The 26016-nt window shown below is 37.2% G+C and overlaps 1 protein-coding gene across 1 annotated transcript in view; it reads left to right on the plus strand.

The window, feature by feature from the left end:
• TMEM135 (transmembrane protein 135) overlaps positions 1–26016 on the plus strand; it is a 160924-nt gene that overhangs the window by 13106 nt on the left and 121802 nt on the right. Inside the window, exons 3-4 of the mRNA XM_050975937.1 lie at positions 2788–2880; positions 22963–22996. Coding sequence (XP_050831894.1) covers positions 2788–2880; positions 22963–22996 — 127 coding nt within the window. The remainder of the gene's footprint in view (positions 1–2787; positions 2881–22962; positions 22997–26016) is intronic.

The following is a 26016-nucleotide window of genomic DNA, read 5'->3' on the forward strand; positions in this document are numbered from 1 at the left end:
TTTTCTTAATGTTTTGATTAAAGTTGTATTATTCTTTGAACTTACTGCTGTGTGATACAGTGTACTTCCTTCAGTAGCCCCTGAGGGCAAGAGTAATGGTATGTGATTATTTAGGCCAGAAACATTATAAACCATCAAAGAAATACCAGTACCTCTGATTCTGCATAACTGGCCTTGAGTATTTCTGGAGTTGATATGCAACCAAGGAAAGAGATTGTTTGAGGCTGTGAAGATCTAGATGCTCTCCATCTGGTTCTAGATAGTGATGAGAGATTGGATGTGATAGATTTGTGCTATAGAATATATGCTGCAGTTTCCATGTCTGTTTTTGCTTGAAAGGTGTATTCTAGCAGCAGCAGTAACTCAGAAGCAGACTTGTCCAGCAAGCCCCGTGCAGTTGATTGCTCTTGCCCTCCTGGAGTTCTAGACCAAAGCAAAGGAATAAGGGTTTATATCTGGACATATTAACTCATATTAATGGTAGTTTCTTCCTTTCAGCTAGGAAAAACTACCAAAATTGAAACTGATGAAAATATTCCTAAGGATGTAAACTTTAGGCAAGAATGTGGAATTAAAGTTATTGCAGGCATTGTTTAATACCCTTACCATTTTACAGCTGGGTAGAATGTCAAAAATATTTAAATCCAATGTCAGCCATGACTTAGGCACTTTGGGTAGATGTTCTTGTTTTGGAAGAGATTGCCAGGCTAACTTGACTGACTTTCTTTTAGCTCCTGTTTTTTTTGTGTGGTGAATTAGGGTCTGTGTACAGGCTGCTCTGTTGGCAGAGCAGTGAGAGTGATGATCTCTGTTAAGGATGTGTGACAGTCCAGCTGGGGGTTGTAATCTCTTCCACTGGTGAGATCCAGCAGACTGCATCTGTCTGGGCTTCAGATGGAAGTGCTAGGTTCCTGTGTTGACAGGCATTGCATCTGTTAAATGAAAGGTGTGATTTTTAGGTTTATGGTTCAATTACATGTAAAACCTCACAAAGACATGGTTCTGTTAGTCTATCAACTAGAGTAATTGTTTGTCCATGTACATCTTACAGATTGAGGAATTAGGTGTGTGACCTGAAAGAACTCCTCATTCTTAGTCCAATTTCTATCCACAGAACATGTGAAAATAACCATGCAAGTAATAACAACCTAATTTTCATTTACTTTAGGAGAAGTTTAAATGTTTCAGTTAGTGACTGTACATTTTTATGTCCACCGGACTTTATTATGTAAAATGTGTTACTGTTGTTTCCGAAGTCTTGTCAAACCAAACATGCAAGCATTTGTAAAGGATTCTAAACCATGCCAAAAGAACAAATTACTGTTTCTTTCCCACAGAAAAGGCATTTGTTCTGTTACTTAACAGGTGTGTCTGGTAAGATGTGTTCATACTTATTAAGATGCTTAAAATGACTTCCCTGAAACTTCATACAGTAATTACTTTCTGAGAGAGTCCTAATAATGAACTTTAGCTCCTGCAGCATTTGGCATTGTCATCCTGAGAAATTATCCTTTTGCAGCCGTGGGAATGAGCAGTGTGTGTAATTGCCATTACATCACTTGCTGCTGATACACTGGCTCTCTTTTCACTTACGAACATCAGCTGGCATTGCTCGCTGGTAATGTTATTTTTGCAGAAGTACGAGATGAGGCTGCTCATGCCTTTGACGGCAAGAATGAAAGTGAGCTAATCAGATGGTGTTGATTAATTATCTTTGTTCTCTCTTCTGTCTTGTCAGTGTGAAATTTTGTCTAAGAAAGTGTCCTCTTCTACAGTGTATGTTTACAATTTTGTTTGTTTTTTTTGTTTGCTGTGTTTTTAGAAGGGTAGACTCCATTGTAATGCTTTGTTTTCTCACTGGTAGTGTTTGTCAGCTGAGCAGCATTGGTATAATTGAAGTATGTTTATTATCGTGCTACCAAAGGTCACAACTCTGACTCTTGTTGCCTATGGTTGGCCTGAATAAATTTGAAGTTGAAGGTCTCCTGGTCTCCTGACCAGACCAAACATGGTGGGTGACATTGTATCTGGCATGCAGTTTGGCTTTTTTCCCTTAATAATGACCAATTTATAGAAAGATTTTCTTAGATATTGCCATTTGTGTAACTCTTTTTTTTTTTTTCCAATTCTTATTGTTGAAGGAGTTTTGGCAGTTGAAATTGTGTGAACTCTAAGAGAAATCCAGATCTAGCTGCCAAAAATAAGAGCCATCCCAGCTTAATAGGACTGGGAATTTACTGTTGCTTCCATTTGTAATGTAGAGACTGATTCCTTGGCTTACTGTAAATGTGCATTTTCCTGTTTTTAGCATCAGTGGATTGCCTGTTTGGAGTTAGCATATATTATAATTATTTAATTTGATTTCTGTCTCACTGACTGCATTGCTGCGTTCCACAAGGCAGATTTTCCTGAACATCCTGCTTGTATTTGGACAAGTAGCAAAGAGATGAGTGGCTATAAGGTCTTTTAGAAGATTTTTTTCTCATTAGAATCTACAACTTTTCAAAAATATGTACTGGAAGACACTGATTTCCTGCAAGGAAGGTAGCCACTTAAATGAAATGAATACATTAATGAAGTGTTTCAGGTAATTATAAAGCACTTTGAGAACTCCTCTGAGAATTCTCCAGTTGTAAAAATACAATGATTAATGTTTATTAGTAAATACAGATTAATGTAAGAAGACAAAATTAATAAATCATTTGTAATTTTGTAATACAGATTAAATACAGTGTGGTCCATGAATGTTCCATTTGCATGTAATATGTGTCTAAATTACTTTTTCAGGAAGATACTTGGAAAATTCTACTTTTGGTCTCCTGGCTTTGGTGCAGCTTTACCTGCTTCTTACATGGCTATTCTCATTGAAAGGAAAAGCAGGTAGGGGTTTGTGTTTATGGATTTTCAGCTTAATATAATAACGTTTCTTGTTTTGGTTGTTTGATGATTGACATTTGACAATTCAGTGGGCTTATTTCAGAGTGCTGGAAGAAATATAGTTCATCTGAAACGGTGGTTTTTTGCAAGCTTAAATTTAAATCTAGAAAGCTACAGTAAAAAAATACTTTATGAACATTCAGTTTCATGTTTGTGGTTTGTTTTGTTTAATGTGCAATTGTATTGCTCAGGATTGCCTGATAAAGCGTGGTTGCTTAGGGCTTCCTAATGAAACTATGGTTTTGTTTTGTTTGTTTTTTAAAATATAATTTGAGCTATGTAATTAGTCACAGAGAAGGAGAATGCTGATGACTTGGGTTAACAACTTGATATTAGTTAAGATGGAGGAATTACAGGATGTTGTGGAGAAAATTGTGGGTGAGTTGAAATAATTCAGATTGGCTGAAATGTAGTGGTATTGAAAGCAAAGCCTTTCACTTAAGGCAAGGTGCTGAAGTTCGTCTGTCGGAGGTGAGTTCATTATGAAAGTATTGAGAGGAGGAAGAAAACTCTAAGTAATCTAAGGATAGCCCAAAGCTGCCATTTGTAATGTGTACAGGAGGATGGCAGATGAAATCCTGGCTTGTAAGGTTTTATTGTTGAAAATTCAACTTTTGTTGGTAGCTTGTATAAATAGTGTCAGTTAACAATACTTTCTTAACTTACTGTGGAGTGAGATGCTTTAGGCATCTAGTTAGTAAGTTTAATTTAAGGAGGCGAAGGTAAAAGAAAGGTAAAGTAAAGGATTACTCTTTTCAAAAAGATAGTGAAGGAGGTACTGGAGGTTGTGTGAATGCACTTTAGATTACTGTGGATGTCTGAAACTTTCTTAAGCAGTCATTTAAAAATAATAGCAAATATGTATCATTATGTTGTTGACTCACTGTCAGGCCCCTTTCTGAACATCAGTTGGGGAGTAAGCAAATCCCATGCCAAGTTTTATGTATGTCAAAGTTCTGTCCTTCTAAAAGAATGCATTAGAGCCATTGTTTTTGAAGATGTAAGAGTTCTAGAAATATGGAAGCACTTCTAAATCACTTTTTAAAATGTAATTATAGAGAAAATAATCGTAATTAAGTTACCAAACAATCATAATCAAGTTACCAAAGAAGTTAATTATCTTTTTCATGTCCTCTTTAGCTGAGTGATTTTCATCTTCAAGTAATTACTTTGAAGAGATTGGATACATTTTAGTAGAACTTTATTGGATACATTTTAGTAGAACTTTGACTCCAGCGCTCCTGTTGGCATCAGAGTATCATTTTGGGGTGAGAGCAAGTGTATTTTCTCCCTTTTATTAGTGGTTACACGGGCTTAACTTTTCCTACAGACTTGTTACAATGCGAGGTTTTTCTGGGCCAGACTTCTAATGTTTCTAGGTAACATTAAAGAGTAAGAAGTCAAGCTGGTTGTCAGTCTGTGACCTTCTTGTGCCTTTCAGAATATTTGTGAGGGGAGAGTTGAAACTGCTTATGTGGCCGAACCTGTACAAGGTTTTCATATAACACCAAAACAACTATGAGGAAGCTACACTTCTTAAGAGTAACAGAAAGAGTAGGCAAACAAATGTTATATTAAATAGGTCTTTCTAGACTTGTTTGTGGTATTGCATGGAAGCTCTGACATGTTAACAGGATTCTGTTTAGCATCTGAAATTTGAAAGAAATGGAAGTTGAAATAGATGTATGTGGAAATGACAAAAGTATATTGGTATACTTACATTGCATGTTTGCAATGAATGATGCTAGAATACTTTATTTCAGTAGGGTTATTCCCCTTTCCGTCAGAATCCATGATGTGTGGCCTGAGATATTTTGCCTAAAAATTCACATCATGTTGGATCAGTTAAAGGAAAGAAGGAAACCTTGGTATTGCAGCATAACACATGTACGAAAATTTGGAGTCACGGTTCTCTTTAGAGGGTGATCTTGTCCCCCAATGAGTTGCAGCTGGACCAGTTGCTGAAGATTGGAGGCGGGGCCTGATCTTAACAGGCTACACCTGTAATCAATTAGAACTAGTGCTATATAAGGGTAAGGAAAGAGGAGTGAGAGGAGTCGGATTACTACTGCAAGGACCTGGGACAGTCAGTGCATGGAGGAGCTGCCTGTGAGGAACATCAAGAAGGTATGAAGCTCTGATAATACAAAAACCTTGTGCTATGATGATGCTAGAACTTGTGATATCTAAGACAATAAATGGAGACCCCAATGTGATTTGGGACTAAACTGTATTGCCCCATGGATTTGGGATGACCTGTGGATTCGGGAGAACTGGATTTGACCAAATAACCCCGTGGATTTGGGAGAACTGGATTTGACTAAATAATCCCGTGGATTTGGGGAACAGGACTTGAACACTAAACTATTGGCAAAATATATCAATTACAGCTATTGGTGTTTGCTAAATATGAGTGTAAAAGACCTTGAAGATAAGTGCTTTTGTAAGTTGGGAAAAGCTGTAGAACTAAACTAATATTTAGAAATATATATATGTCTGTGCTGTAATGTGCTGTTTTGAACATTTGTATAACTCTTAAACCTAAATGAAATATACAAATATGTAATAATGTTAATTTATTTGAATATGTACTTCTGGAAATGCTGCAACTCTGTGGTTAAAAGAAAAAGGGGGAATTGTAGAGGGTGATTGTAGAGGGTGATCTTGTCCCCCAGTGAGTTGCAGCTGGACCAGTTGCTGAAGATTGGAGGCGGGGCCTGATCTTGACAGGCCACACATGTAATCAATAAGAACTAGTGATGCATAAGAGTAAGGAAAAAGGAGTGAGGAGAGTCAGATTACTACTGCAAGGACCTGGAACAGTCAGTGTGTAGAGGAGCTGCCTGTGAGGAACATCAAGAAGGTATGAATCTCTGATAATACAAAAACCTTGTGCTATGATGATGCTAGAACTCGTGATATCTAAGACAACAGTCCTCAACAAAAGGAATTATTAAAGGGTGTCAAGAGGTATTTGAAAATTAAGGTTTTTTTTAAAATATGAAGTTGTTTTGTATGTTGTCAGATGGCAACTATGTGTAATGTGCAAAATGCTGCTGCTGACAGTGAAATATGACTTTCTGATTTCACATCTGTTTGCCTGTTAGCTTCTGTTACAGGCAAAATCAAATTTTATAGACTCACAGTCCCTTAGGAAACTGATGTTTCACATGGAGACACAGGGGCATTTTCAGTTATCTGCTGAGCGGCTTAGAACAAATTGTAGTGAGAAATCAGGGAAGTGGGAAAAAGTCCTGATTTGAGTTCATAAACGTATCTCTAGCCCTTCAAATTGCTACTAGCAGCTGGCAGCAGCATTGAACTTAATCACTTAATCTCTTCCCAAGTGAATACCCTATTTTAAGTACCTCACTGGCATTTGCTTGCACAGTGTCCTTGTCAGTCCTGAACTTGGGAACAGCAGGCTTATAAATCAGATTTTCTTCCAAGTGTTGCTGTTCATGTGTGCCAGCCTTGTAGTATGTAATTTGTATGGACAAATGGGAAAAAGAGATTGATTGCTTGGTTAGGCACATTATAATCGTGAGGAGGAACATGGTTTCTACAGTGTGACAGAATTAGTTTGATTGTAGATTTTATCTGTGTTATATGTAATTACAGATTTGCAGGACACTGGCAATAAGGAGGGGAGGTGACATTGCATAGAAACTTCAAACAGACTGAGGAAATGCTCTGCACTATATTATGCTCTTGCAGGTCTATAAAGATATAAATGGCACATTAATATGTCTGTGTGTATTCTGTGTGGTGGCCATAAAATATAGTTGTCCTGTCTATGAAAACTACTTTATCAGGATCTGTAAAAAGGGTCAAGGAATAAAAACACCTCTTCTTTTTTGTATATGTATCCATAAATGTTCTGTGAGATTATTGAAAGAGGACTGGTCACATTTTTATGATTAAGTAATGTTGTGATAAAAATTATTTCTTAGATAAGAGTTGGATTTGGATACATAAACATGGAGATTATGAATCTGCACATTGCAAACACATATTCTATGCCTTTTGTCCCTTACTCCACCAGAAGGAACTCAAAATTTTTCCCTTTTTCTAGTGCTCTCAAGCTTTGTGTATTGCCTTTTAGGGTTAGGAGGAAGTATTTTTACTGGCTCTAATTTGTTTTAGTTGTCAATTCCTTATGTTTATATTGTCATAATAGCTATGGCTATATAATAATAAGCAAGCTTCTAATAGGTGCAGTTGCATGATTATACTTAAAAGACTATAATGTTCTTTGCAATTTCACCAGTTTTACATTTTCTATTAAAGAAAAGTGTGCAAGTGTTTTGTCACAGAATTCAGTTTTGTAGTATTAGACACTAAAGGCTGTGTTAATGTCTCCTCAAAAATAGAGACGATTCAGTACCTTTAATTTCATTGAGTTTCCTTAGGAAATAATTGCATTCATTTTATTAACTTTAGGATAGAGTTATTTAACCATACAGTCCTTGTTGGTTCCTACAGGAGGTGTTTCCAGCTGGTGATAAGAAGCAATTTTATTTATAATTTTAAAAAAGCATATTTTGCCTAGGTCTTTTGGCTTCAGTTTGTAACTCCAAGTTACAGTCGCCTGTCATTTCTTTCAACATCTATTAAATGGTATTACCAAGAATTGAATGTACAGTAAGGAGGAGATGTGAGGCTTGGAGTGAAAGACGTGGCACTGCCTCGTTCTAGAAGTACTGAAACTGTTAGAAAGCAAGGAAGTAACTGAATGTACTTGTTAAAATTGTTGTGAATCAAAATGTTAAAATATGATTTGAGACTTGCCTGAAGCCAGCCTGTTACTGGAAATTTGATTAGATCAGTTGTACCTTGCTGACTTCTAAGACAATGAAGTACCATAGCTTGGTGGAGAGCCTGTATTTAAGTCCTCTGTGATTACTTTCTAGGAAAAAATTGTGTTCTCTAAGTGTTTTGCAAATGTGCTGATATTTCAAAACAATTTTAAGTTGTGTAGCTAAGTGGCAAACTTTATTTTATTTGACTCCTGCTCAAGAAATCGTGTATTAATGTATTTCAAGAGCTATAAAGCTTTAAGAGGGGACACAATTCCAGTTTTAATTAAATTAATTGTCTCGTTGCCTGGCTGTTTTGGATTTTTTCCCTCTGCCTTTTGTAACTAATTAAGCTAGAGAAAGTTTAACTGCAGCCACCTAAAGTTTCTGTGGCATTTGTGAAGGGACACTTGTGGGGTTGCCCTTGCTCCTCCCTTAGGCTGCATTAGTGTTTACATACTGGCTGTTAACATTATAGCGGCGCCTGTCTCGTCCCTGCAGTTACAACTCTGTCACTGATGGTGTTATAAAACTTGAGATTTAGGGCTTTTATAATTTGGTTGTAAAATCGTGCTCAGGGCAAGTATTTGTAATATGTTTTAGTTGAAAACTTTGGGTGTTTTTCATAAAAAAAAATCAGTGTGCTGAACTCTTAGAAAAATATTTAAAACACATGCATTTTAAAAGTAAAGCAGTGCAACAGTGCGTGTTATAAAAGAGATCTGTATATACACATATATTTAGTGTTCTTGGAAACAAAGTATTACTATGTATTGCTTGGAAAAGTGACAGAAACATTTGTGTGAGAACAATGTGGAATTTTTACACTGTATGTTTGTTCTGATGAAACATTCAGGCTGTTAGGATTATTTGCTTGCCATAACTGCCGTTACTCTAAACACATTATAAAGGAGGAAAATGGCAGCACTGTAATTGTTAAAAGTATACACTGTAAAGAAATACATGAATTTTGTAGCTTTGTTGCATTCAAATACAAATTTGTTGATATATATTCTTTATAGTAGTATAGTATATTTAGACTTGAGGTGATAATCTTCTTTCTCAAAAATGTTTTGTGGTTATTGAGTTTGACATAATTAGGGAAACAAATAAACCACCATTTTGGTGCGGTGTGTAATCAAAACAAGTGAACAAACTCTTAACACAGCAAGTGTTTTTGCATGCTTTAGTTATACTTGATACAGGTAAGAAATTGAGAAAGCAAGCCATGTTGAGGGGTGATTTTTTGCATATTCTTTTTATTGTAGTGAAAAAATTCAGGAGTTTGGATCACTGACATGAGTATTTTGTGGTGTAATCTGGTAAGAGACCGAGCAGGGAAACAAATTTTTTGGAATTGTACTTCTCTAGAGTGATTATTGCTGTGGAATATGGAGCCAGGCTGTAGAAGTTACTGGGAAAGCTTTCTGTTTCTAAACCAAAATATGTTAAATTTCATTGTACTTCAGCAACTGCCTTGGTGAAAGCCAATGTTTGAGGATTTATGTTTTTATAGTAACAGTGCATAAACATTTGAACAAGTTTTGCTGCATGCTTGGAGGGCTGCTACTGTGCTGTAGTTCTAGAACCATCTCATAAAATGTTTTGGATTGGAAGGGACCTAAAAGCTTGTCTAGTTCCAACATGCCTGCTATGGACAGGGACACTTCCACAAAAACAGAATGCTTTAACAGTTATCAGAAGAAGGGAAAACTGATCATTCAAGGCTGGGAGTGCAGAAGTCAACCTCAAAGATGCTGTGATGGAGGCAGCATTGTGAATGGCAGGTAGCTTAGGATAGGCAGCTCTTGGGATATTTTTAGTGGAAAAACCTGCGATAGGCTAGTATTTGAAACTAGAAGAATTGATGCTCTCTCTAAGGTATATCCCTGGCAGTCATAACTTCGTTGATATAGTCAGAGAGTTTTCTGTTTGTCTTACTATTATTGAATCATGTATTAATTCTAGAAACAGTTTCTGGAGTTTTGTAAACTGTTCAGTTAATTCAATATTAATAAAGTCAGTTTTTAAGAACTGTCTTTTCTATGTGCAGGAGCAGGCAATTGCAGCATGTTATAAGTCCAGCAAGTGGGCCAGAAGATCTGTTTGGCTGAACAGGGAATTCCTCGTGGAGCTCAAGAGTAGAAGGAAACTGTGATCTCTGGAAGTGAGGTCAAGCATCATAGAATGAGTACAGAGCTGTGGTTTGAATATGGAGGGAGAAGATTTGAAAGGGCAAAAACTCAGTGTTGAAACTGGTCAGTGCTGTATTGGATAACAGGGAAGGGCTTTTCAAAGCACATTAATAGCGAGGAAAAGTCTAGAGAAAACACATTGATACTTGTTGAAGGTGGTCGCCTGACTAATACAGATGTAGAAAGAGCAGAGACTGTTTTTTGCTTCCATCTTTGATAACACTGGTAGACCTTGGGCTGCTCAGTTCTTTGGTTTGGAGGACCATGTTAGTACAATCCATTTGCAGACACTGAAATTGTAAGGAACCAGTCGTATCAGCTGGATGTTCACAAGTCCATGGGGCCTGATGGGATTTATGCCAGAGTTCTGAAGGAGCTATTGGGTGTTTCAACAGGTCCCCTCTCAGTGTTACTCTATGTACAGGAAGGGTCTGAGGGAAGACCCAATAAGCTATACGTAGACCTGTTGGTCTAACCTCAGTTTCTGGAAACATTCTGAAGATTATTCTGGGTAATATTAAAAGGCATTTAAAGGAACATCATGATCACCAGGCACAGGTAACATGAGTTCACAAAGTGCAAGTCCTTTTTAACTTATCTGATGTCCTTCTGTGACCAGGTCACCCATCTAGTGGATAAGGGAAAGACTGTCATTTAAATTGTAGCCATATTGTGAGGCTGTCCTGTGTGAAGGAGAAGGATGTCCTCTGTGGGTCATAGAAAGTTGCTGTGTTACGGATGTGGTATGAACTGTCTGCTCCTTTTGTAAAAGTAGCTGCAGAGTAAAATTTCCTTCGTTTATATGAACTGCAGAAACCACTTGGTTTACTGTGTGAGAAAGATCTTCTCTCCTGTATGGTGTTCTTAATTATTCCTTCAGTAAGTCTATCCTTCATTGCTGCCCTTTTCTCCTTGTGATTCTGTGTGTGCACATAAGATATGGGTATAATCCTTATACTTCTGGATAAAAGAAGTGGTTGAACTCATCACATGGACTTTCCTAACTGTCTGAAATGTATGTTTCTATTTCATACTGGTCATTTCTTTCCCACCAGTTGCATGATTTGCCATTCTATGTCTCATTACTGTCTAAGATAACTGTCTTAAACTAGATTTCATCCACTTGAGATGGCAAAAGTTTGGCAAGGTAAATTCTTCACTTGTGAGCAGAGCAAGAAGGTTTATTGGGAATCAGTGACTACAGTTTCATACATGTGTGTAGTCAGTCAGTCCAGGATTCTGAAAAGCTTTACTGTTTCTGCATAAGTATTCAGTAACCAAGTTTAACATTTGGGCTTACAGCATTTGAACGCTGTAAAAATTTGGTTCAGCTTTCTTGTGTGGTAACTGAAGTCTTGCACAAGATGAAGAGCAGCAGAGCAGCTACAGCTTTATAGTTGACAATTCCTTTTCAAGGATAACCCAGGCAGACAGGGAAGAATACTGGAAGTTCCCATGTGAAATACATACCTGTGATTCTGGAAACAGTGCAGAATGCATTGCAGCATCTGGATGAGTCTGTAGAGACTGGGTTTATTTTCTCTCTGTGTTGTTAGAGTCAGGGCTGAGATGGATCCTGCAGGACTATTTGGTTGCAGTTGCTCAGTGGCCTCCACATCTCTTGTGTTTCAGAAGGATTTACCAGCGTAGGCTCAGCCTCAGCCGTGTGGCTGCTTCATGAATGTAAAGGCATCTCTGGCAGCACCCATTAAACTCTGGCCTACTCTATCAGTGCACATGGGGCCAGCCTGGGTGAACAAAGGGCAGTGAGTACTAAGGTCAAGCAGCAAGCTCTGATAGATCCCAGGTGACTGTGCAGATACCTTCCTGTCTTTCTGCATGGCTCCATGAGTAACTGAGACTTGATTAAAGTTTGATTTTTAAAAATGATTTCAAGAACCACTTTTAGCAAATCTGTTTCTGAAATGTTCACTTTGTAGGTTGAAAAGTAAAAATGGTTTAGTCATCTGCATAGTAGTATAATTTTGTATTCTTTGTTTTTCATCACTAATCATAAAAAACCACACCGAAATTTGTAAAACTGACAGTCCTGTTAAAATGCTGAAAGATAAAATGTTAAAATTCAGACTGCTACTGAACATTGGACTATTCTGTGAGTCTGACTTAAATTCAAATGGCACAAACAGTGGATTAATTACTCTCCCCTGTCGGCTCAGCACTAGCATCCAGGACACACTCATTTGGACTTCCTTGGCTTAAGCAACCACTTAATATATCTTCTGTGTCTGAATGCTTGTGTGTAACATGTAGCTCCCAGAGGGGGAATAATAAATACTCTGCTAGTATAGAACAAACTTCAGATGCTGCTTAGGTGAGCTGGCTTGAGTGCTGACATTTACCTGGCAAGATAATATCCATGCCTAGCATGCCTCTAGTGCAATGGCTGGAAGTCTTGGAGGGAAATTTTTGGTGCTGTGTTCCTCAGGTCTGCTTGTAGGATATTGTTTTTACATACTATAGATGAGCAGCTTAAGTATTTATTTCCATGCAAGCCACACCTATAAACCCTCTGTAAAAGAACTGACTTTTCGGGACCTTCATTGTTCCCAAGGAATTAAGGTCGTGGTTAGCTCCTGCAGCAGGAAAAGTGTAAAGGTAAAGACTTAGAATGGTAATGATTTGCTATAGTAATCGCACAAAGCTTTTCTGTGGCAAAGATTACAGCACTATTCTTAGGTCAAACATCTTACTTCCCCTTCCTGGCCTCTCCCCCCCACATCCTGGGACAAAAAAATGACATGTTTTTATTTCATTTGGTAAGGAAATAAAACACTGTGTTGTAGTGTTTCTTGTAATCTAATGACCTCTATTCCAAATTGAATCTTTTTTGATAAAGTGAGTGTATGCCGTTAAAATCTTCTCCTAAAGACAGTCTGTCTAAGAAGCAGGACCAGACAGTGTCCATGGTATTAAAGGCAAGCCTGGTATTAAGCAGGTTTCATGAATTTGGGCCAATACCTGTTATTGCAATCCAGACTGCTCCAGCTTTGGTGAAAGACTGAAACAATATGGACTGTCAGGTAGTACAGCATAATTTGGTCTACGTGAAGGAATTTATATGGGCTCCATCTTGCTGCTTCAGTGATATGTTTTTCCTTTTAAGCTCTTCAGTATCTGTTATTCATTCCTTCTGAGCAATGGACTGAGGAACTAGCAAAAATGTTCCAATATCAACTGTTGGCAGTTTGGATGTTTGAGCTTAATGCCAGAAAATAGTAGGTTCGAACTGAACTTGGCAGTGTTTTATTTCTCTCTTTGGTAGGTGAAATATCTCATTAACGTCTGTCTGTAGTATCTGGCACAGTTCATCATCCAGTATTGATGTTCTGCCAGACACTGGCTTCTCAGTCAATAGGGATGTGTTGAAATGACACTCAGTCAAACTTTGTGTGGTTTGCTTGCCTTTCTAGAGAAGGTTCACATTGATTTCTGCAGTTGCTGTTCCTTGGACCCCTTGTGGGACCCCCATTACGGATGTAGGCACATTCTTCGTCTGTCTTCTGAGTGATGAAATGAATAGTTCCTAATTGGATTTAAAGCCTGTTTTTAAAATTACTTATTAGGCTCTCATTAGAGGGTCTAAAGGAAGGGAAAAAAGCAAATGTCACTGTATGTTGACAAGTCTAACTCTATACACTATTTCCCTTGAAGCGCTAGTCTGCTGTTGCTAAATAAAAGGGCACTTAGAAGTTAGTCACACCATGTGAAAAGCTTCAATGCTCAGTTACTTGTTGGAGTTAGATTGATTTGTCAAATCAAAAAGCTTTCTTTTTTTTACAAATTGTTTCAGGTGCTTTGTTAACAGTATAATCCTATCACAAATGTAACATGAAAACATTATGACTCTAAAGAGAAAATTAGTTCTAAACACACAAACGCTAGCTTGTTTATGTAGCAGATCTGAAAAACAGTATCAGTCTAAGTCTTTTGAAATAGATTAAATAACTGATGATTTGAGCAGCTTGTCAAAAAACTTGTCAGCTGACTTGTCAACTTCTTGCTGAGCTGCTGTGAGCTGGTTTTGGGATATGCAGGTAGGGTGTGGTTGAAGGGTGCTTAACTTGAGAAGGGCTAGAGGGTAGAGCTTGAGAAGAATAGGTCAAATACTGGATAAATTTCAGCTGGTATTGGGACAGCCCCAAGCTGTCAACTGAAGGAGTGACCTTATATGACAAATTTTTTCTCCTTCCTGCCTTCTTACTCTCAAAATACACTGAGTATATGTCCAAGGCCAGTGAATACTGGACATATTTTCAACTCTGAATTTTTTCCATGCCCTGTCCTGCTCTTCCTAATTTTTATTAACTGTTCTGTCCATAGTGTCGTATTTTACTTTGGAGTGGTAGTGATTGCCAACAGAATACATTAAACAATGACCTGCTGCTGCTGCTGCAAGTCTCCAAAGCAGTTTTGTTTAAAAGTATTTGCTTTTGTGCCCTATGCTCATACCTTCCAGACAGAGTGGCCAAACAGCCCATGCCCAGAAAGAACTGAGTGTTTTCTTTGTGATTGACTGAGCTGATTAAAAACAGTTCAGTGTTACTATCAACAGTCCAAAGAAATTGTTATTTGGGGCCTTACTTAACACTAGATAGACCTTCTGTACCAAGAATGTGAATAATTTAAAAAATCCCGAAATCGTTCATTTCTTTTCTTGAGGTTTGATTAATTTGTTTTTCTTCTTTTATCTCCCAGTCAGTCATTCTATAATACTAATAAGCTTTTTGGAATATTTTTATCTCTTCATGGAATCTTGTGAGGTTAAATCACACTTTAATTAAGAGGTTTTTTCCCCTCTGTAGGTCAGTGTTTGTTTTTGCTCTGTAGATATCATAGAGAAATTCAGAGAGAAGGAAAAGGGAGGGAATAGTGAAAGAAAAATCTGTATAAAATAGAGCATAAAGGAGTTTTAAAAAATTGAACTATAGATGTTATCTTGAGTTGCACTTTCTGGAAACTCTGTAGGAATTATTGGTACTAATTTAACTGGAATGTATTACTGTAGATATATTTTATTTTTGGCTTCTCTCCCATTCCAGTTTTCTCATACCCTTTCTTTGGCATGTCTTCAAATCATAGAACATGTTGAGTTTGTTTTATTTCCTTTTAAGAACAACGAATTCTGAGTATTTGCATAAAACCATTTTGCTTAACATGTAATGTGCTCCAAGCAAGAATTACTGAATTAGTTTCGAGCAATTTCAATTACTCCAGCTTGCAAAGTGTCCATTTCCTACTTTAAACAACCCAAAATATTGAAGGAAATTCCTTTAAAAAAAAGTGGGTCATGAGTCCTTAAACTGTATATTTTTGAGATGAAGTTCTGAACATTATTTTTGTGCTAAAGACTTACCTACTGGTCTTTACTAAGCTAAAAAGTTACCATGTTCTTTTTTGAAAACTCTCTGCTTAGGTCTGTTTTCATAATTTTCATCATTATTTTGAAAGCTTCTCTGTTCCTGCTGATTTTAAGTGAACTTTGCACCAGGACTTTGCTGCTGACCTCCAGCTGTCAGTAGGAAATTGGTGGGTGTGAGAGATTAACGATACCCTAAACATAATCTGTAGTGCTTGTGTTATTACAGGGATGCAATCACAATTCCACATCTACGCTGGGTTTGCTTGTGGTGTCAAGCTGCTGTAAAGCAGAGAAAACCCTACCTCTTACCTCTTCATTTTAACTTCTTTCATTTCAGGGAAACCTATGATTTGTGTATTTGACTTAATTCTGCAGGTTATAAAGGGGTGTTTTACAGTGGGGGGAAGGGATTGAAGCTGATGGGAGGAGGAATTCTTCCTGTTTTTGCAGACTGTGAGTCCTGTCTGGGGAGCCATTACAAACTATTATGTTAGCTTCTTAGTTTATGCTCAGAAATTAAAGCCAAAGTTAACTCTTTTTTAATCTTTCTTGTTCTTTTTACTTTTAAACTCAAAGAGGACCAATGTTCTTAAGTTTTGCCATTTACTAAAATATATATATATATACATATGTAATTATATGTAGTTTTAAATTATATACGCATATATATGAAAATATTTATCACTAAAAATTACTGTTTTGCTGTAACAAGTGAGTACAGCAAAGGTTTTATGCTCTTTACTTTTGTTTGACATTCCACCCCCTATCTGCCTTTGAATCCAGAGATTCTTATAAAAGTAGTTTTTTTGGTGATTTTAGACTTGTAAAAAATAATGATAATAAATAGTTAAAATACAGTGATAAGTGTCAGAATATGCAGCAGATTCAGTGAACAGTGACATTTATATAAAATTCAGACTTGATTTTGTAGGGAACTAATATAATGAATTTATAGAAAAAGTGGTGAAAAAAGTCATGTAGAGTTCAGATTTTGTTGTATAGGCCAAAAGGAAAGGTGAGTTTGACTCTAGTACCTGCTTCTTCTTGTGTCAAGTCCTCTTGGCTTGTCAACATGGAGAGCTTTTGGAAAAACAGATATCAGGAATTTGAAGTTTTGGACTGGGGATGAAGTTAGAAAGCTTTATAGCAAAGGCAGAACTGCTCATTTCCTAGCAATGAGTTGGTTGATATTTTTATTTTGTGGGTGTTTACCCCACCAGCTGTTTAAATTTATTGCATATGTGGAGAAACATAATCCATCAATTAGATGTTTAATTCGAGAACCTGTTCCCCTAATTGCATGCATGAAGATTTTTAATGTGGTGCTATATCCATCTTCAGCTCCTTCTATCCCCCTGTGCTGCTGGCTGCTGCTGCTGGTGTTGGGTTGTGGGAGCTGTTGCAGGCATGGGGCCTGGGTGTCCTTGCCCTGGGGGTGAATTTGGGGTCTCCCTCTTATAGCTCACACCTAGGGCTGCTCTCACTGATGGAGGTGCCTGTTCAGTCATTTTATGTTCATTCTGTACACAGTGGTATTCATCTTGCTGTAGTTATTTCCTGTTATTTCTGACTCGCTAGCTTATTTCCCCTTTAGTTTTGAGCAAGACAAGAAATAAAAGTGATCATAAGAATCACAATACTGGTGAAAAAGAGCAGTTATAGTAGTTCAGATAAGTTTAATTAATTGCAGTGAATGTTTAGATTTCAGGATGTCCACTCAAAAAGGTTTGTGGTTAAATTGAAACAAGGCAATAGAGAAAACAATTCTTAAGCTTCGTATCACCAAAGCCAGTTTTTTGTGAGGAAATTCTAGGAACTGGAGTGCTGCTATTAGACACAAAAGATGGGCAGGGCAATGCAGAATGTATGAAAGAAATATACATAAGGTAGAATAAATATTAAGATATAGCTTAAAAATGACAGGTGCTTCCTCTCCTCTGTGGCTTTTTAGAAAAAGAGAAGGTGTGTGCTTTCGGTTGGAAATTTTCTTTGAGGGCTTCTGTGATTGCAACAATTAATTTATGGTAAAATTTCCATGAGTGTAAGCACTTTCTAAGGATTCATCCCACCTTCTGGCAAGGTTAGTTTTTTTTTTTTGTGTGTGTGTGGATGGTGCTGTTGTGTTTTTTTTTTTTTTTTTAAGCTTAGCAACAACTCTGTATTTAAGGGAAACCATAAATACATTGAAGGAAAACCATAAATGAGAGAGAACTGGCAATGAGTTTTGTAGGAAAAAACAATCTTGGTTGTATTTAAAGATTGGTATTTTGTATGATTTACTATTATATGAAGCAAAAGCTTATGCTGCTTGTGAAAATAGTTATTTTTTTAAATTTTATAGCCCATCAAGCAGAGTAAGAAAACATTCTTCAGCAATGCTGGCATGCAGATCTGGACAGTTGCTGCTTCTATTGGCACAAATAGAACTTTTACTCACGTGTAAGGGAAATTGGACTTTGGCCTCAATCAAATAAGTTTTCCAGAGTTTACAGCACTTACCAGAAGATATAAATACCTTGCTTACAGGCAAATGCAAAGTCTGAGAGCAGCACCCAATGATTTTTAGACTTTAAAATACTTTTGTTTAAACAAAAGATAGGAGAACTTTAATCTGGTTTATATTTCCTATATTTTCATTTGAAGTCCTAAAGATGAATTTTGAAAAACTGGGACAGTTTTAGCAAAGAGCTATAAGAATGATTAAAAACTTAGGGAACATAGTGATAAAACAGAAGGAGTGCAGTTCTTATTTAAGAAATGGTATTGAGAAAGACTTGATTGGAGGGGGTAGTGTACAGGGGAGGTAAAGATGTAACTGTTCCAGAGACCAGACTAATTCTTGTCTTAGGGTGCAAACTGTAAAGATAAGTACCCATAAAATAATGTATTTGTGATTGTGGTGATTGGAAATAGGTAAAAAACAAATTTGATCTTTTAGGTAAATGGCTAATTTATTAAAGAAGAGTTTGTGTTTTTTATTCATTAGGAAAACAGATTGTTTATCACTGGAATCTTTCTGATTTTATAATCAGTGAAAATAATTATTGGCAATATTTTGAAGTTGCTTTCTTCCTTTTTCTGTAGAATAATAGAATTGCTCAGGTAAGTCTTGGGAATTCAGCTAGTACAGCTTCCTGCTTGGAGCAGGGCTGGCACTGAATTCAATCCAGCTTGCTTGGAGATTTGTCTGGTCAGCCTTGCAAACCTCTGAGTCCCTGTTCCAGTGCCCTCATGTTTTGCTGGAGAAAATGCTGTTTCCTTGGGTCAGGTGGGAGTCTGCCCAGCCATACTGCTGGTCCCCCATGCCAGCTGATCAATGCCTGCTTGAATTGGGGTCCACAACCAGGCATGGGGCTCTGTGGTGCAGTGAGTGCCAAGTAAATGGGAGTGATCATTTCCCTTGACCTCCTACCTAAATGTCTGGTAATACAGCCCAGTACACTGCTAGATTTCCTTGTTATTTTTATCCTGTAGCTTTTTGGGGGTTTTAGCAGTTATTTTAGACTCTTTCCTCTGGGTAGTGCAATAACAAAAATATGTGGTTCTCTGTTGAGGTTTATAGGCCATAGTTTAAGAGCTATTGCTATTATAATTTGGTCTGAATGTTCCCAAGTTGTCCAAAAAGCAAATTTTATCAAGTTAAACTTTTCTTTGAGGAAGGTATAAATGAACAAGAGAATTATCTTCTAGAAGCCTGTGGTCTTTTGTAATTTAGCCATTAAATGTGGAATCTGCAAGACTGGAATTATTCAGCTGTAGATCATGTGACCTGTGTTGGATAACTGAACTGAGACCTTGCCTACTCAGGTCTCTATCAAGCATGTTAGAAAATTCATTTAAAAGCGTGAATTAGGAGGAAAAAAAAGGAGGAGAAACAAAGTGAAAAGTATACTAAACATTACTTCTCTTTGAGACTTGAATTTAAGAGCAATTAAAACACGACTACTTTCATGCAAGCCTCCTTTTTCAGGTGAAGGAGACCTGTCTTGTTAACATTTTTTCAGCAAAGTATTTTTTAGTACAAGAAACTGGTAGGTAGGACCTTGGTCCTACTGCTCTTGAATTTAAGGTTGCCCCTAGCTCATGTTTTTCTGTCCTGAGTTAAGGATCACAGATGTCATTAGAAACAGAGCTGGGTATGGGAGAGACTGTCAATTGAAGAGGTGACTGGGAGTCAGTGGGAAGCCACAATGAGGATATTTATGAAAGCAGGCTTTGGAGAAAATGGCCTAAGACAGAAACCATGGAGGAAGAGCTGGCAGTAGGGATCTGTGTGTGTCTGGTAGGGCTTTCCCATAGTGACCTTGCCAGACTGTCACTGCTCTAGCCACCTGCTGGTGTTGGTGTTGCCAAGATTAGCATTCAGCACTGGTTCAGGAACTTTAGCAGTGAAATGTAAGCTGTTTATTAGTATCTTTAAACCTCCCCAAAGCATGTGATTAGACATGGCTGACTAATTATTTTTGTTTAATAATTTCCTGCTCTCCTAATACCATTTCCTAATTATATTCTCCCCCTATTTACCAGCTGCAGTTTTAATACAGTCCTTGGGTTGTACTAGTGACCCTTTTACTTGGCCTACCTCCATCTTTCTGTCCTGTTTTCTGTCAGCTGTCATTGCTACAAAATAGTGCAACATTTTCTGAACTTCCAACTGCTTTTTAACAGCAGAGTTCAGGTTTGGGTTAGGTTTGTTGGTTCACATATGCACAGGGCCAGGAAGAATTCCCTTTCCCCTTCCCTTTTTTTTTCCCTTTTTCCATGGAAACATGGGGCTATTTTTTTTTTTTTCTTTAAACAGTCACAGAATTAATTTGGAGTAAGAAAACTCTTTCTGTTTGGAGTTAGCCTGGGCCTCACAGCTGGGTTTGTTGCAGGCAATTGGAGATGATGTCATCCAACAACTTGCTGTGTTTTCCGTTCCGGAAGTTACTTCCTTGCACAAATTTATTATCTGCTCATTTTGTCTCCTCCCAGCCACCTACTTCTCACATTGGCCTTGCTGCAGCTGCACTGCAGCTTCTGAGTTCTTTCCTTCCTCTTCTCTAGCCCCTTTTCCTTTCTTTGTCTTTGTGGTTGGTGAGTTGCATTTTACCCCCAATGGGACTACAATAGAAACTAAAACTCATTTAGTTCTTCATTTGTTAGTATTTTAAAAAGGACTAAATAAATTTCGGTGGGAGGCTAAAAAGCCCTGCCTGCATGACAGAGAGATTGCAGGGGAGAATCCACTAAGTTATGTGCACATAACAATGATCATCCTGCTTCGTGCCCACTGTAGAATCTACAACTGTGAATACACAGAGTGTACTCTGAAAGCTGCATCTGTCGCTCAGTTGCTGGTTGAGTCTTCTCACGGGTGTGTTACTGCAGGATGTTTTTGATGTTCTGACATTTTGCAGAATATTTAAAGTGGATTGAGTTACCAGGTTAGCTCTTATGGGTAGGTTTATCTCTGTGTTTCCAAATGGCTGAGTGTTTGGATGTTTATCATAAATTTTCAATGCTATTACAGGGGTAAAAAGAAAATCTAAGAAACAGGAAATACCCAGTATTTTTTCTTAAGAACAAATTAAAATAAGATTTACTGTATACAGAACTGTGTATTATCTGGCAGTTTGCTGCTCAGGAGGGCTGAGGCACCAATATTGTTTTATCACTTGAGCTAGTGAACTGAAATACTAGGTGAATCTTTGCAGACCAGCCCGAGAGTTGAATTTTTCTATTGCATCAGGTGAATTTTTACCCCTTCCTGTTCAGAAATGTCATACAATATTTTGATGCTTTATTGTAAATTGTTGGGGCTATTTTGCTTAAATACTGATCAACCATATGCCCTACAATTTGTCTTCTTTTTCTTTTCTTATATGCCTCATCCTCATCAAATCTTCAGATTCAGTTTTTTTTTCCCTTAGGCTTTCATGCCAGAGTCTTGTTTCTAGTATCTGGCACAGGGTGGTACTGGGTAGAGAAGGCATACAGAGAGCAGATTTGTAATTCTGTTTTTTTAAAAAAAAAACATGAAACACACTGATGTTACTTGTCAAGGTTTTGAACTTAAGCCAAATTTGAATCTTCTCTGTGAGTAGAGAGCAACTTGTGGAAGTCAGTATGCTGTGTTATTGCTTTCCACAACTTCAGTGTGATGTGGAAGCAATAAAACTTTTGAGTGGAATGTATCCCTGTAGCTTAGATGGCTGCTGTGAAAAACCTGGATGTGTAGTTTGACAAAGTTGTGGACATGTAAACATGGGGGTTAGTAAATACTGAGTAAACTTTTTAGATGAATCAAGCTTGAGAACTGTGCAATACAGATTTATTTCCTGTTATCTGTGCTTTTGTTTTGTTCACTTCTTTAACTGAACTGGTAGCAGGATATGTTCTGTTAGGACATGGCTCTCTTAATCACTCTATGAATGCTTAGAAATTTAAAACGTCATGACAAAATGGAGCATACAAGCCTGGGTTAAACCTTCAGTTATATATTGCCTTCTGTAGTAGCAATATTATAAAAAAAAATCCTAAATGACATGGAGACAAATATGGATTCAGGTTATAAACTAGCTTCCATACTGAGAAACTTAAATGTTTGAACATGTGGTGCCTTCACAAAAATTTTCAGGTTTTTTGTGTAAGACCAGTGGGGTCAATGAGAAAAAAATCCCAAATACTACAAGGCTGATAGTAAACTCAAGAAGATAAGAACATCAGTCCAGTAGGAATACTGAAACTGTTTGTTCCAGCCTTTGCCCACAGATTCTAATGAAATCTTTGCAGAAGGAGAGGAATAATTCAAGGCAAAGCATACCTCCAATGGTAATGTCTTCCACTTTCTTAAGGGTGATAGTGGCTTGTGACTGATGTATAGGAAATAATTTTACTTTCATCTGGACTGTACAGTGCAGTTGGTTGCTGGAGTAGCTCATATCTATGTAGTCAAGTTCAGTTTTCAACTTGTGCAGCAATAGAATCAATAAAAATGTGAGCTTGAGCCCAAGTTTATACTTTTCCTTTAAAGAACAGTGTGAGCTGTGGGCTGAGACAGATTAAAAAATGGGAGTGGAAAAAAAAGTAGATAAAGGTTAGAAGAGAAAGGTGGTGGCCACTGTTCCAGGGGACTGTTGGCACTGTGACTTTCAACTGGCTTGAGCCAAGATTTGTGTATCAGTCTCAGTAGAAAACATTTCCTGATATTGTAGGCAGAAGGGCTAAGGCGCCTGGAGTTGCATAGCACCAATTACAAAACAGAAGTTAACACACGAGCATTTTGCTGCAAATTCACAATTTAACTGAGGCTTAGGTCATTGTTTGCATGCTTATGTTCTGGCTCATGTGTAAGCTTAAGTTGTGATAAGTGCTGTGTGTAATTCAAGGTGCTTTGCCCCTTCTGACAGCTTCAGAACTCATGTGGAGTAGCCAGTTGCTATATATAACTTGGTTCCTGTAATTCCTAACTGCTTTGGATACTGTGCTATCAAGATGCTATTTTTATGTTTGCACTTATTTTTCTATAAGGTGGTAATGATTCATCCTCCATCAATCTGTTTTTTAAATCTGGTTTTTAAATAAAATATTCTTAATGATTAAAGTGTTTTTCTTCAGTCTGAAAAAAATATGTTTCATCCACTTATTTTATCTTTTTTGTTTGTAGGAGAGGTCTTCTCACAATATACATGGCTAATCAAGTAAGTAGTCCTTTATTTCAATAAAGAATAAAAACATGTAAGATCCATGGGAAATGTTATGCTTAAAGTTGAGAGATGCTGCGATTCATTGCATTTCTAAATTGTTGCAGGATTTTTCTTTAAGAATTATGCATAATTAGATAACTAAAACTCCCTTACGAGCAAATTGTGATCAGAGGTCTCTCAGAAGTATCTATAAAGCAGAGGCTGAAATGTGGTTCATCGTACTATGCTCGAAGTTTTGTGTATTGTAGCCCCAACAAGATGGTGATTTTGTATTTCTCTTCCATGATAGAATGGCATCTGGTACTTAAATGATCATTGTTTTGCAGATGAGAAATCCAACACCATATACTTCAGTTTTGCAATTAATAATTTCACAACTTGTGTCAGTTGTGCATGCAAACATTTTTACCACATGATTGTGTCAATTTAAATCTTGAGTCATATTTCTTTTACTCTCCTTCAAGTAAATAAAATTTATCTAATGCTTTGTGCATTAACTTTTTCCAAATATAAGGTATTTCTGTTACTTGATCATACTCTTTTAGGAAACATCTTACTTAGCCAAAGGAATTATGTAAAGTTTCTGTACAGTTTGAGTTGCAAAGTAGTCACAGATACTAAAAAAAAAGAAAACAAGAATTGTGTTCAGACTACTGAGAGATCTTGCTGGGGCCTCAGTAGACCTGTTCGTGAGTTGAACTCTGATGGTGATGATGAGATTAATGACTAAAAGGGGTGAGACAAAGGCAATGTATCATAGTACAGATTAGGGTGATAAAATTAATAGGTTCTCTTCTGTCCTTGTGCAATCATTGTTGATGACTCGTAATTCTGAGTATTTTGTGGGGGCAGAGCTTTTGGAAGGAGCTGATATCATGACATGTGTTAGCAGGTAAATATCCTGGAAAGTCCCTTTATGCATTTACCAAACCCATTATATAGTTCTCTCTCAAACTCTGGTGCTTAACAATTTCTTTTAGGCAGAAATTGTTTCTTGGGTTGTTCTGTATTCATAGACTCTGTCTTTACAGACAGACTCATGAGGGGAACTTACAGACTTCAGAAGAGAAGAAATTAATTTTTGCTTTTCACTTTATTATTGTTGAAGTACCATTGTAACTTTTATAGCTTCCTGATTTGTATGACTCATACTCTATCCTTTAGGATTCATTTTCTTTATGAAGTTTTTAACCTAATTTGAAAAGGTGACAAATTCTCCTTTTGAAATTCAATTAATTAGCTGTTAAGGGTCCCAGTAATGTATGGGAACAAGGTTTGACTCCTGCAAGGAAATCTTCACCTTGGAAGTTTTCCTTGAATTCAGAAGGGCATTGTGTAGAAATTCCTCATTCAGGGAACAGAGGTATAAGGACAGTGGTATTTAGTTGAACATACTATCACTCCTTTAGAATAGACTTTCCAAGAGAAGGGGCAATAGGTGTGCTTAAATAGCAGCACCTCTGAGTATCAAGATTCTGAGGAAGTTATCATTTGTATTCATGGCTGTGAGGATGAAGTACCACATAGGTCACCTGGTGTTGGAGAGAGCTGTAAGGGAAAAGTCAGCTATGCAGTTACCTTTTATGGATACCATTTGTCATGGATATTTGTCACCGACATGTTTTATGAAAAATCCTTTCCTTAGGATTTTTCCCCTCCTGAGAAACTGAGAGGTCTCAGGAACAAACTGTAAACAATTCTTATCTGCCCCTGTCGAATGCAACAGGGGGAATCTGTGATTGGCCTCATCAGGCTGTTTCCAATTACGGGCCAATCCCAGTTCACCTGGCCGGCCGGTCTCGGTCTGGGAGAAGACCTTTGTTATTTAATTCCTTTTCTATTCTTAGCTTAGCCTTCTAGTGAAATCCTTTCTTCTATTCTTTTAGTATAGTTTTAATATAATATCTATCATATAATAATAAATCAAGCCTTCTGATACATGGAGTCAACTTTCTCGTCTCTTCCTTCATCCTGTGACCCTTGTGGAAAACACCACAGATATTCTCTTCAGCACAACAGCTTATTTTAGTCACAAATCTTTGGTGAAGCCAAAGAGTTTACAGAGCTGCCAGGGTTTGCTCTGTAAACTTGTGATCGTGTGATACCTTGTTAGCAAGCCCTGTAATCACAGTAAATGTTTCCCTGTTTGTATTGCTTATATTTGGCTTAGAACTTTATATGCTTTTATAAGATTCACTTATAAAGTTACTAAGCCTTTGAAACATTTATGTCTGCTACCTTTAGATTGCAGCATGTCCCATTTTGAAAGCTGTCACATTTTAATCATTATTGATGGCAGATAGATTGTGAAATAAGCCTGCATTTCTTGCATTCTGTAAAATTCATGTCAGGACTTGTTAAGATGTTAATGGAACGAAATGTATTCCTTTGTTTTGTTTCATGTTTTGCCACACTGGGTTTTGCAGCCTGAGCAATAATAATTAAAGCTTTTCTTGTGATTCTTCAGGTGTGCATTTGCCCAGGTAGGCAGGAGGTAACTGTAATTACTGTTGGTTATTATAAGTGATTATCATGACTATTGCTGCACTGAATTTTTATAGCCACATAAGGGCTTTTAAATCAGAAGATTTAAGTCCTGGTGTCTCGTTGGCAGTATGTGGCAATTTGTCCTCGGAGATGAATTTACTCCGTGGAAAGGTGTGTTAAATCTTTATGCATGGTAGCTGTTTTTCATTTCATCAAGTTAAATGCAGTAGAACATGAAAGGCAGTGGGGTCTAAGGACTCTTGTTCTAAATGTGAATCTGGAGCTACTAGAAACTTGTGAATGGAAACATGTGAGTAAGTGTCCTGGTTCATTTTAAATAAGTCAATGATTATAGATTTATGTGAACTGAACTCCCTAGCTGCATTTCCTTGCTGCTTATATGTTAACATGACAGATTAAAAATAAGATGTTTATGCTATATGTGATCTGTGGAAAAGTGGAATAAAAATGTTTTTTCAGACTAATTTGCTGCTAAATTGAAGCTATATAAGAATGTATTTTTGGAT

This window comes from Serinus canaria, chromosome 1 (assembly GCF_022539315.1).
Source record: "Serinus canaria isolate serCan28SL12 chromosome 1, serCan2020, whole genome shotgun sequence".
NCBI classification, from domain to species: domain Eukaryota; kingdom Metazoa; phylum Chordata; class Aves; order Passeriformes; family Fringillidae; genus Serinus; species Serinus canaria.